This window comes from Manacus vitellinus, unplaced genomic scaffold (genome assembly GCF_001715985.3).
Source record: "Manacus vitellinus isolate BGI_N305 unplaced genomic scaffold, ASM171598v3 scaffold_8_pilon, whole genome shotgun sequence".
NCBI classification, from domain to species: domain Eukaryota; kingdom Metazoa; phylum Chordata; class Aves; order Passeriformes; family Pipridae; genus Manacus; species Manacus vitellinus.
In genome coordinates this window covers 17,365,149-17,378,493 of record NW_021940864.1, presented here as the reverse complement: position 1 = coordinate 17,378,493, position 13,345 = coordinate 17,365,149, and the positions used below count along the sequence as shown (strand labels likewise).

Here is a 13,345-nt window from a genome sequence, read left to right as displayed (position 1 = left end):
TTCAGCTTTAACAGCTACTGCTATTTTTGGTGGACACATAAACATTCCATTTATTACAAAACTGCTTTGAAACTGACCTGGAGATCAGAAACAGACTGAAGCTTCTAGGCACTGGGCCACACTGAATAACATCCCAGCTGGGAAATTACATCTGGGGGACTGTTTGTCCCAATAGCCTGTTTTCTCTTCTGTTTTTCTGACAGATGGCTGCAGGTTTTGCAGAGCTAATGTGCTTTGTTATATTAGTCATAAATGACATCCCTCAGAAGTAAACAACATAGTTACACACCCGAGATGAAGTATGGAAGAAATACTAATTCTGTTCCATTTTCTGATCCAACTTGTGTTCGGAGACCAAGACTGACTCTGTTAAGTGACAGAGGACAGATGCAACATATAGGCAGACTCCCAGGAGACAGGAAATCAGTGGAGGCTAATTGCATTGAGGCTTTATTTTTCCATATATCCCAGTGCAAAACAGAAGTGATGAAGCAGCAGGAAGGAAACCTTTTCTTTCTCAGAGAGCTTCCAGTCTACACTGATGTGTTCTTGTCAAATCTCCTACTTCTCATACTAAACTATGGTTTCAGCCTGTTCTAGATTCCTGATCTGGCTGTTCGTCTGGAACTTCTTGGGTACTGAACAGTCCAGCCAGGGCTCCTGGACACAGAAATCTTGGTACATGCAGCAAGCATGCAGACTGACACTGAGCAGGCTCTGTAGAAGGCTCACACAGTACGTCTGACATCTACAGAATGTGCCTGATGAATTGCACAGCTTGAGCTGCACCAGCTGCCCAGTTGCACATCCTCAGCACACCCTGAGCATGTTAGATTCACCACGTTACTCAGGTTTCTGTCTGTGAAAAAAATTCTGGGACCTTCAGTTTTTTTGATGCCAAACATTGATGGATGCATTAAGGTTCAGTTCTCAGGGATCTTTCCACATAAAAAAAACCCCAAACCAAACCAAACAAGAACCAACCTCTGATCAAAGAACAAGATAAATAGCAAACTTGCTGTTCTTGCAGTTTTTATGTCTCTCATGACACAAAGTTCAGTGTAGTATTTAAGGGCGGTATACAACACTTCCATAGGGTGAAACACTTGTTTATTAAATAAGAAAAATCCCTTGAAAGTCCACATCATACCTCTTATATCATTCCTGAAGACCATGAATGAGAAAACATGTAAAGGTAACCACATTTGAAATACAGGACAATCCTAAAGTGACTGGCTGAGTGCACAACCATGAATTACTCCCAAAATCAAAAGGAAGCTGAGCAGCCTTACTGATATAAAGAAAGGTGAAATTGGGAATGGAGTCAAGGAGGCAGATTTGGAGACCTCAAAGGTGGACAGTATTGCAATATATTTCACACTATAAGTGATAGTATTTGTCTGTTTAAAATAATTACTACTATAGGTTATAGGTTTAGCAGGACCAAGTGCAAGCTGCTGCACCAGGGTCAGGGCAACTCCTGGTATCAGTACAGGCTGGGGGATGAACAGATCAAGAGCAGCACTGCTGAGAGGGACCTAGGAGTGCTGGTGGATGAGAGGCTGGACATGAGCCGGCAATGTGCACTTGCAGGCCAAAAAGCCGATCGTGTCCCGGGCTGCATCAAAAGCAGTGTGGCCAGCAGGTCAAAGGAGGTGATTCTGCCCCTCTACTCTGCTCTTGTGAGACCCTATCTGGAGCAGTACATCCAGCTCTGGGGTCCCTACACAGGAAGGACATTGACCTTTTGGAATTAGTCCAGAGGAGGAACACCAACATGATTAGAAGGATCGAGCACCTATCCGATGAGGAAAGGCTTAGAGAATTGGGATTGTTCAGGCTGGAAAAGAGACAGCTTAGGGGTGTCCTAATTGTGTCCTTCCAGTGCCAGAAGGGAGCCTACAAGAAAGACAGAGAGGGACAAAGAGCATGTAGTGACAGTACAAGGGGGAATGGCTTCAAACTGAAGGAGAGTAGGTTTAGAATAGATATTATGAAGAAATTCTTTACTGTGAGGATGTTAAGACACTGGAACAGGTTGCCCAGAGAAGGTGTGGATGTTTCATCCCAGAAAGTGTTTAAGGCCAGGCTAGCCAGGTTTTGAGCAACCTGTTCTAGTGAAAGGTGTCCCTGCTTTTGGCAGGGGGGTTGGAACAAGATGATCTTTAAGGTCTCTTCCTACCAAAAATATTCAATGAGTCTATGATTCTTTGTCTAATGCTTGTTGCCTTTTATCAACTAAAACAACAATAAAGACAAATATGGAAATATTTTCAGAATTTTCTTTTCAATCTGTACACAAGTAGAACTCAAACTGACCTCAGCTAGAGTCTCTCTTTGGTGAGGATTTCAAGATTTCAAATTCCATGGATTCCATTGCTGAGAATAGCAATTCATAAAAGCTACCTGAAGAATGAAATGCTGTGGAATGACATTATTGAGTTATCTGCTCATTATATCTGCATACTGAATTCATTTATTTATGAGTTGTTTGCATCTCATTTGAACCATATTTTTCTATGGCACGTAACTTCTCTTCTTGAAGTTTCTCAATCCCTTTTTAAACCCGATCTTGCCATTTTTCTCCTACACTAGTCAGTTCCAGTAAAATTCACTGAGCGTATAGATCAGATATGAGTCTGCCTAAGTACTTGATACGTTCTGGAATTAAACTAGAACAGTGAATTAGATCAGCAGCTATGAAGTTGCAATGTTTATTTCCATAAAAGAATAAGTATCTCAGAATATTACAGTATAGAATGGAATGCATTTCAAAGCATAGTAATTTCTCTCTTATTATAGCCTTACTTTATTCATGGTTGAAACAATGTCTCTCTCTCTCTCTGAAGCTAATGCCTGACTCAGAACTATATATTAATATAAAGCAATAGATAATACTACCAATATTAATGATCTTTAAGAAAGCAATGCATTGATTTTGATGGATTTTCTTTTCATATCGCAAATAATTTTGAGGATTTTAATTTCATTTAGATTCCATGTAAAGCATGGAATTTTTCTTCAACAGAGAAATGCCATCCTTCCAAAATACAGACACTTCTTCAGCAAAACTTTTTAAAATGCTATTTGCTCATTCATGACTTCCCTCAGTTCTTTCAGCCCATATAATCATGGCTTAAAATATGCATAACATTCCTAAGATCAGCCTCGGGATTCTAGTTCTTAACTAACTGATTCTCCTTTTTCAAAGTAATTTATTGCCTGCATGTGAAGCTAAAACAATGCAGATATACAACATAGCCAACAGAGTGCTCTTAGACTACTTCTGCCTAAAAAACCTAACTTTGTCTTATTTCTTTTCTTATCTGTGCAAAAATGCTGCTATCAGTTCCCTTCATAAAGTTGTGCAGGTATAAAGAAAACCTTTGCAAGAAATACTCTTAGCTTGGAGTTTAAATGTAGGTCTACTTGGCTATCTCCATGGGGAGGTAGGGTGACCATAACAAAATTAATTTTTATGTATATATACATAGCATCTTGCCTATAGAGAAAAAGGTGATTAAAATTCTGGGTTGATATTAATTAGGTTTGGATTAGGTTTAACACCTACTGTGCATTCACAGAGACAACAATGTGACATACAAGACAGTGAACCAGAATTAATATTATCCTTAGCACTGCAATGTCTTGTCCTTGCTCTTCTCCAGTCCTCACCATTTCAGTGCAGCACCCCATTAACTGGGATATATATGAAAATTATTTGAATAATTTGCAAGAAAATTAAATGAAGAGTCTTCAATAACCGTGCTTTGCAATTCTCAGATATGCTGTCACTGAAGATCATAATTGGCTTTGGTATTCTATGGTCTTGGGCACTAAACTCAAAGCCTGAAATGAGGCAGAGCAGTGCAACAGCTCAGCATTCCTGTGGGTATAGATGCACCACCAACATCATGTGCACATAATCCACCCACCTACCCTTTTTCATTCCAAAAGTGCCTGTTTCCTCACACAGTTATTACTCCCACTTGAGTTTGCCCTTCCTCTCCCAGCTTCAATCATAATATTAGCTGATTTCTGGACAGACTACAAACAACTGCTTCCCTTTGGGCATTAAATACCATTTAGTATGCTTTTTTCCTTTAGGAAATAACTAAACCTAATAGTGTTAAAAATACCCCAAAATAGTCAGACAATTATAGGAATGAACTTGGAAATTTTTACTACTCTTAAATGCACCTAACACATAGCACATTCTTGTATACAGGCAAGTTTTTTAGTGGCAAAATTCAGAATTAATATATCAGTTTAATTTACACTGAAAATAGTAGTTTTAATTCCACCAACTCACTCTGTGATCAATGCAGTAGTAGTTAGGCCTTTTTTTTGGTTACCTAATGCTTTGTCGTTTGTTCAGATGAAGACTAGTCCTTACTGTCAGAGTCTTTTCACATAGAATGTTTCCAGTAAAACCATCTGTTGATAACAGCACCCTAGGAAAAAACCCTCCTGCTAACCCTGATAAGGGGAGAAGTTTTGATTTCAATCTTGATGATTCTCACCATCTGGCTCCATTCAAATTGGCAATAAATTAAACTAACTTTCTCCAACTTGAGTCTGTTTCACCTGTGATGGTAGTTGGTAAGTGATCTCATCTTTATCTCAACCCACAAGTTTTTTTTTCTTACTTTTTTCTCCTGTTCTGTTGAGGAAAGGATATGAGAGAGCAGCTGGATAGCCAGCTGAGGTTGACCCATCACAATGGGCTAGGCACAATCACTCAAGTTTTTGCAAGGAGAAATTCTATACCTTCACTATTCTGAAATAAAATCCTTGGCTTCAGCATCAAATTTCCTTCACTAAGTCTCTTTCAGTAATACCAAAAGGATCTATAGTTCTTGTTAGAAACCATAATTCTCTGAAAACGATACAATACAAAAACACATGCAGTGGCACAGCATTTTTTTCCCAAGAAAAGAAACCTATTCTTTTTTGTTCTTTAGCCAGTGAAATACACACTTTTAAAGTTCTTAATGTTGGAGAAAGGCAAAAATGTACTTTGTGTCAGTGCTGGCCCACTTTCCACTTCTTCTACATTGGTTATAGAGTTCTCATTATTTCCTGGTCTCTCAGGTTTTTTTTTTCCAGTTTCATTCATGTTGGTTTTCTTTATTTGTCTTTTAAAAACTAGTCTTTGGGTACGTTCTCCAGTCATACATAAACAATTCTGAATAGTTCACTCAAACAAATCCAGACATGTCTACATGTTCAAACTCCATACAATTTCTTTGTCTTTTTATGGTGTATTTATGCAATATATTGACTTGCAAAAATAATTGTCCCTCAATGCTTTCACCAAAACTCTCTGTTCCTTTCTTTTGGCTTACACAGAAGTTAGTGTGATAATGCAGCAAACAGGGTCACTACAATGACCCTGACTAAGAAACACTTCCTTCTTTTTCTTCTTTTGTTTTCATTGATCAGTAAAGAAACTTTTCATCCTACAATGAAATCCACTCCCTTACTTCTAGGAGGTCATTGTGAAAAGTAAGCATAATAACAAATCTAAGACATATCTATTATTTTCCATAAAAATAATTTAAAAATCTCTGTATTCTCTGTAGTGCTATTAAACATAAAAGGAGACAGAATCCAGGACTATGTGGTCGGGTAGCAAAAGGCATGCTAGCCACAATGTCTCATTTCTGATATTATAGTCACTCTCCACTTGAAATCCACCTTACACCTAGACATTGATCTCCTTAATCTTTTTATGCAAGCAGCAACATCAGCAAAAGCCTACCATGAAAATCTTACTGCAAATTTCTTTTTACAGCCCTAACTTCCTGATGTTTTTGAAATGCTAGTGTAATTGAGAAGGGGTTGGAGTATTCTGTGTACTTTTCACTGCAAAACACTAATATTTCCGAAGTCAGAATGAAGGGCTATTTATGACATAAAAGTTACAGCCAACTGCTGCTATCAGTATCTCAAAATATAATCAGACTGCATGAAATGTGCTCTATGGCCTCTGTGGTGCATAGTTTTATACTATTAAAAGTAGCTTAGAAATAACGGAAACTGATATTGATGGGATCTGTTCTTGATTGAGCACAACAAGGCAGATAGGAATGCTTAAGGAAACTGAAACAATAATAAAAGTAAATTAAAGATCCAGTTGCAGGCTGCAGATGACTCTTATTTCTCCTACCACATTTTCAGTAAAGACTTGGCAGGCTAGTAAACTTAGCATCTTTAATGGTCTTCTGAATATGTAAGCTATGATGAAGCAGACTTAACTGAATAATTGTTTCAGGCTGCTAAACTATATAAAGTAGTGTAACTGCATTGACTGAGAAAAATAAGCCAGAAATTGTCCTACCGGATGCAAAAATTTAATAATTGTTAGGAAGTGCTTATAGGCAGATATATTAACAACTATGTTCAAAACAAAGCAGGACAGGACAAAAGGACAGATGAATAAAATGTAGTCTTTGTATTAGCCAGAGTGCAAATTTTCACATGCTGCATAATGTTACATAGAAAGAATTAAAGAAAAGACTGTAAATTATGATCATTCTCAAGCCTCAGATATCAATGTTTAAAAACCATACACAAAGTAGTGTACATCTGCATAGATCAGAATATGGAGAGCTATAAATGGATACAACATGGATGGAATTTCTTGCTTATACAGTAGGATTACAGCATGAACTAAATGAAAAGATTGTTTCTCCATTTCACTACCAAAATTAAAAAAAAAAGAGCATAATGAAATTAATTTTCAACAAAACCAAAATGTGTTTTGTGCAATTTTTCTTAGAACTTTGAGGTCATTTCTAGCTTGATTCTTAAACCAACTTTTCAACATTCAGGGGGTCTACAACTTATTACAAATACCTATATGAGGCATGTAAGTATAGTCAAGTTCAGTGCAATACCAGTAATTTGTTACATGGCTGCTTGTTTTGTTCAAGGGATCAGTTTGGGGTTTTATGTTACATATACATATGAATATGCACTTAGATTTTTGTATTGCTTGTGTCTCCACTGTTCCGCTTCTAACACTGAAGAACTTAACCAAAAGCAAGTTTTAAAACAGATGTTTTTAATTACAGGAAAAGCCCATACTCTACTGCACTACAGCTATCAGAATTTTGCCTAACTTACTGAGGAAAAACCCACAGCGATTCAGTCCAAACCAAAGATTTCTTTTAGATTTTGCTGCAATCCATGGAAACAGTCTAGAGAGGCTACATCTACATTGCATTGTTACATTGTTACTGAGAGCTGCCACAGTAGATTTCTACAAATCTCAAGGGACTTGCAGACCACATAAGTCTTGTCCCAGCACGACAATACAAGCGGTAGGTTCAGGACTGGCACGTGCCCTGCTGCTTCTTGCACTGTCTCTCACACCCTTCAAACATTTGTTCTCCCCTAAGACATTTGCATCAGATGAAAGGTGCATTTAAGAGTTGCTGCTAGGCTCCTGCCTTTAACCAGCACAGTTGCAAATACTGAGAAAGATGTGCTTATGTGTGGCTGCTTATTGCTGGCACTATTCCTGCTTCAAAATGGATTTCAACTTGAGCAAGAGAAAGAAGTCTGACACTCAGGGCTGGCTTTGGCTCTACCTCATTTAGGTCAAGAAATCTGTTGGGCTTAACACAGATGAGCAAATCTAGGAGAGAGAAGGAATACAGGATAATGTGGACTTCAAGATGGCAGCAGAGAAAAAAGAATCCTTTTCAGTAGGTTTAACCAGGAGTTAAATGAGCTTACATGGCCATTGCAGAGACCAATAGTTGCAAGATAGATACTGAAATTCTATTTGCATGGGTCAATCTGTGGATACCCATGCACAGATTCTGTACTGACATTTATGTTCTGGCCAGTCTGACGGAGACAAATTAATAAACTGAGAGAAGACAGGTGAATTCAAGTATCATGTCTTACAAAAGTAACCTATTGTTCAGAACACTGCTGCAGCAGGGCTCAGCACCTGATGTCTCTGCTTCTCGATCCCTTCCAAACATCATTTGTGCTGTGGTTTGAAAACACATGCCAACATGGCTGAGGCTTTCCACATATCTGGCATAACTTTAAATATACTGCATAAGGTCACTGAGGGACTTGTGGTGTACCCGAAGGTGATTGGGAGGGGAATCTGGCAGTAGTTATCTTCATGACCACAGAGAGTATAATCATGGATATGGTGTAACTACAGAGCACTTGTCAGCTGTGCTGTGAGATTTTTGTTCTTTCCCAGAAGTCAACTGCTGTTGTAAGACATGAAGTGAAGATAATGACTTCCTTTTCCATGTCTGTGCAGGTGCCACCCAAAGAGGAAGGAGACAGAAACTGAGTGCAGGGTCTGTACCACTTGCCCTGGATGCCAGAGTACCTTTAAATCTGGTCCCCCATAGCCTGTATTTGGAAGCTTGAAGAGACACAGTTCACCTGAATGTGTGTATATGGGAGGACAAGGACCTGATCTCCAAGAACTTCAGGGATAGATTAAAAAACTGTTTAACATCTGACAGAAAGCCTGGATAGCCAGTTTTAAGAAAACAAACTCCAGGCTTAGAATCAACAGAACTCAGAAATCAACTAGGAACATATCAACGGCTGCTAGAAGAATCAAATAAGCTCTAGCTTGGGGTTGAATGTATCCATGGGTGATTTTTGGTATTGAACAATCTGAAACTGGATGCCAAATGTCACAGAATCACAGAATATGCTGAGTTGGAAGGGACCCATCAGGATCATTGAGTCCAACTACTGGCCCTGCACAGAACCATCCCCAGGAGTCACATCATGTGCCTGAGAGCTTCTTGAACCCTGTCAGGCTTGGTGCTGTGACCACTTCCCTGGGGAGCCTGTTCCAGTGCCCAACCACCCTCTGAGTGAAGAACCTTTTTCTAATATCCAAACTAAACCTCCCCTGACACAACTTCAGGCCATTCCCTCAGGTTCTGACACTGGTCACCACAGAGAAGAGAACAGTGCCCGTCCCTTTACTTCCCCCTGTGAGGATGTTGAAGATCACAATGAGGTCTCCCCTCAGTCTCCTCTTGTCCAGGCTGAACAGACCAAGTGATCTCAGCCACTCCTCATATGGCTTCCTGTCAAGGTCCTTCACCATCTTTGTTGCCCTTCTATGGACGCTCTCTAAGAGCTGAATATCTTTCTTATATTGTGGTGTCCAAAGCTGCACACAATATTCAATGTGAGGCCACCTCAGTGCAGAGCAGAGCGGGACAATCCGCTCCCTCAACCACCTGGCAATGCTTTTCCTCATGCCTCCCCGGACATGGTTGGCCTTCCTGGCTGCCAGGGCACTGCTGACTCATATTCAGCTTGCCATCCACTGGGACTCCCAGTTTTCGTGGCACTGCTTTCCAGCATCTCATTCCCCAGTCTGTACATGCATCCGGGGTTCCCCCACCCCAGTTGCTAAATCCAGCACTTTCCCTTGTGGAACTTTGTACGGTTGGTGATTGCTCAGTCGTCTGATTTGTCGAGGTCTCTCTGCAGGGCCTCCCTGCCTTCAAGGGAGTCAACAGCTCCTCCCAATTTTGTATCATCTGCAAACCTTCTTAATGCCCTTCCAGTCCTTTGTCCAAGCCAATTATGAAGATGTTGAGGAGCACAGGGCCTAAGATGGAGCCCTATGGAACCCCACTAGGGACAGGTCTCCAGCCTGATGTTCCCCCATTCACTATTACCCTCTGTGCTCGACCCACGAGCCAATTTCTCACCCACCACATAGTGGGTTTATCCAGCTGCGGGTTGGGAATTTTGTCCAGAAGGATCCTGTGAGAGACAGTATTGAAAGCTTTACTGAAATCCAAAAAGATTACATCTCCTGGCTTCCCTTGATCAGCTAGGTGGGTTACCTTGTCATGAAAGGAAATCAGGTCTGATAAGCAGGATTTTCCTCTCAGGAAGCCGTGCTGGCTGTGATCAATCAACCTAGCATTGTCTTGCAGGTGTTTTTCAATCCTTCCCAGAATAATCTTCTCCATTACTTTTTTCCAGGCACTGAAGTGAGACTGACAGGCCTGTAGTTTCCAGGGTCCTCCTTTTTGCCCTTCTTGAAAATCAAGACAACATTTGCTTCCAGTGTGCTGGGACATCTCTGGAATCCCAAGACTGCTCAAAAATCATCGAGAGAGGTTTTGTGATGGCAATTTGAAATTAAAAAACCTCATGCTAATACCTTAATTTCTCCTTCTGATAAATTTCAGACATCCTGTCAAATAAAGAAGGGAGCTCTTTTTCACATTATGGTATTTGAAATAATCAAAACTTGTACATAAAATTATTACTGCCATCATCAGCTTACAATTTACCAGAAATCTTAGCAATGCATTGACTATTTTCTTTTAGAAAATAGAATCTCTTCCCATATCTTTTGAATGCTGTGATTTCATAAACTAAAAGGTAAAATGAGGTTAAAATATACTCACTTATTTTACTTCTCACTTCATTTAGCTTTTCTCCAAGGCATTTAACTTCAGCAAACCTGTCAATGCAAGGATAATGATACGGAATTATTCTAAAGAACAACTAGTGAAACTAGTCGATCACAATAAAATACTGAATTACTCAGTACTAATTTTTGATTGGTAAGTAGAAGTAATTGGAAACAATTTTCCATTAGAAAGATTATCTGATCCAAGAGAAACCTTTCTGAAAGAAACCATGCAACAGATAAGTTTACTAGACAGACAAAACCAATGTATTTGACTTTTTAAGTTTTAAAAACTATGGTATCTCAACTCTAATGACTGGATTCTCTTAAATACTCTTACTACACCACAGTATTATTCTTAATATGTTACCTTACTTGCAATGTTTTAACAAACAGTGATATAAAAGTAAAACTAAAAAATAACCCAAGCAAATTAAAACAAAATGAAAGTATTAGAACTGCTCACTAGGAAATTTCAAATTTCAGCCTGTAATTAGCATATTGCTGATGAACACTGTGCTGTGTGGAAATACACATCCTAGTCACTAAGAAACCTCTGAAATAGAAAATGTGAGAAAACTAAATGATGCTGTTCTTCTACAGATAGCCACTAAGTGAATGCAGACTTTCAGTTGATATTCAGCTACTGCTGAAATAGCAACACACATGAAGATATGCAAATAGCAAGCAAGAAGCAGGCTGAGAAGGATGGAAACGAATGAATGAATCAGTCTTTGGAAACTCTCTTTTTCTAGAATGCAAATAGCTTGACCTCAAATCAAAACTGGAAATAAGTGGGAAATTCCCTCCAGGTATGTTTCTAAATGAGTTCACTGACCACTTCCTCATTATATTCAAATAATCAAACCTTCACATGGTATGTAAAATATTCTGATGATCAGAAGTTTCTTTTTTAGCTTGCAACAGCTCACCGTATGTCTTGCTTCTTAGGAAATGTGTCATATCTAAATGTATTCTTAAAAAACAGCTATCTACCGAGCCTTAAAAATTTATATTCTCTACATTTCTTACAGTCTGCTAGCACTTGATGCCTACTCCTTTTGTGCTTTTCTTCTGTCCGTTTTCTGATGTTTCACAGTAGTTGCTGTCATAATTATTCTCTTATACTTATTTAATTTGGTACTATATAAAAGTGTTCAGGAAAAATCAGGTTTAGGACATATCAGGTTTTCAAATGCCAAACATATTGTGCTGTAAAAATAATGACAGTTACTTCAGTGTACAATGGTAAAGTCCAAGGAGGCACTGAGAGAACTGAGGCTATTTCAAGAAAACATCAATTGTAATAGTCTAAACAGTAATAGTTTAAAATTTAGAATGACGATTTGCTGCACTGTGACATTTGTTGTAGGACATCAAGATTAACATGAAACTCTCAGTTGTTACTTGTATGTGTACAAGTGGAACCTTGCAGAATGTGGAGGCAAAACTCAATTATTAATCAAGACTTCAGGTGATCTGTAAGAGTCTTGCTCTAGACAAAGTAACTGAAGAAATCCACAAATTGTACTTCTGTCTAACTCAAATAATGGCAAAATAGAGTAAATAACCTCCCCCCCCCCACCTTGGAGAGTTGGGGTTTGAAAAACTGCCCCTTCTCAACTAGTCAATTTCCCTGTAAAACTGGAACGAGTTAGAATTTCGGGTACCTTCATAGGTATCTGCTCACAAACATACACTTTCGAAGCTGAATTCAACAAGACTAAATGGCTGGAGCTGGAGGGTTCCTCAACACTTACTCTTTCTTACATAAAGAAGGCAGAAGCCTTTGAAGCATCTGTGAGACTTTATATAAGCTTATTCTACTGGTGTTGACTTAGAGCCACAAGCAGGCATTGAAGAGTGTGCAAATATCAAAGGGAAGAAACCCCAAAGTACCTCCTCTTTCTTTCCCTCAGGTCCCATGAACCAAATAGCAAGTTCCTCAATAACTTAATAATTTTTGAGGCAAATCTCATGTTGACTATTAACTCTGATTCATGTTCACAAAGAGATTTATCCGGACAAGTTGAAGCCATCTATCTATCCAGTCCCTATTCATAGGTTACTGCCAATAGTTGAATGGATCGTGCATATGTTTCTCAATCACCATAGTTTATAAACTAGCACAATAACATAAACTGAAATTTGGCATTAATGTATGACAGTCCAATGGATTCCATCTGTGACTATGAGTCAGTCTAACAAAATAAACCAGGTAAAGACATAAGATTTGGCTCTAATATTAAAAGGTAAAAAGCTATTTTGATACTCTTCTAATTAAAAAAAAGGTGGTATTATCTAACATTAAGCTGATATTGCTATGAACAATTATATATTGTAAGCTGAAAAAAACTTCCTGTGTATCTTACATGGAGACCACTCAACAGAAAGGCTGAAGTTGACAAATCATGGCTTCTATTACCTACAAGATTAATACTCCATGATGAAACCCTAAAGTGAATTTAGCCACTGATTTCAGTGGAACAAGCATTTTTGGCAAAGATTTCACTCTTTGAATGCAAGTGCCAGTAATTTAAAAATAAACTTCTTGAAAAACAAATCTCTAACTCATAATGTAAACCAAGACAAACTCAGAGGCTGTCTAATAAGACAGTGGAGACATTTAGTGAATTAAATGAACATTCACTTGTTTTTAATTATTAGAAATTACAACAACAAGTGACCTAAGTGAAACTCATCCTTTCCATGAAACTTGCCCATAGGTATTGAAAAAAACAAGTTAGTTGCTAACCAGCTGAAACATAGAAAGCAAGGAAGAAGAAAATGGAAAATGGTGGAGAAAACAAAATGGAAACTAGATTTACATCACATCTGTAAGTTCAGTAGAACTTTACTACTGGAAATACTGACTAAGATGGGGCTTAAAAGCTTTGTGCAATA

At 38.6% G+C, this 13,345-nt stretch overlaps 1 protein-coding gene across 1 annotated transcript in view; it reads right to left on the bottom strand.

Annotated features, from left to right (window-relative positions):
- The window catches only part of KIF6 (kinesin family member 6), a 154,761-nt gene that overhangs the window by 43,803 nt on the left and 97,613 nt on the right, over window positions 1-13,345 (bottom strand). Inside the window, exon 15 of the mRNA XM_029965038.1 lies at window positions 10,437-10,492. Coding sequence (XP_029820898.1) covers window positions 10,437-10,492 — 56 coding nt within the window. The remainder of the gene's footprint in view (window positions 1-10,436; window positions 10,493-13,345) is intronic.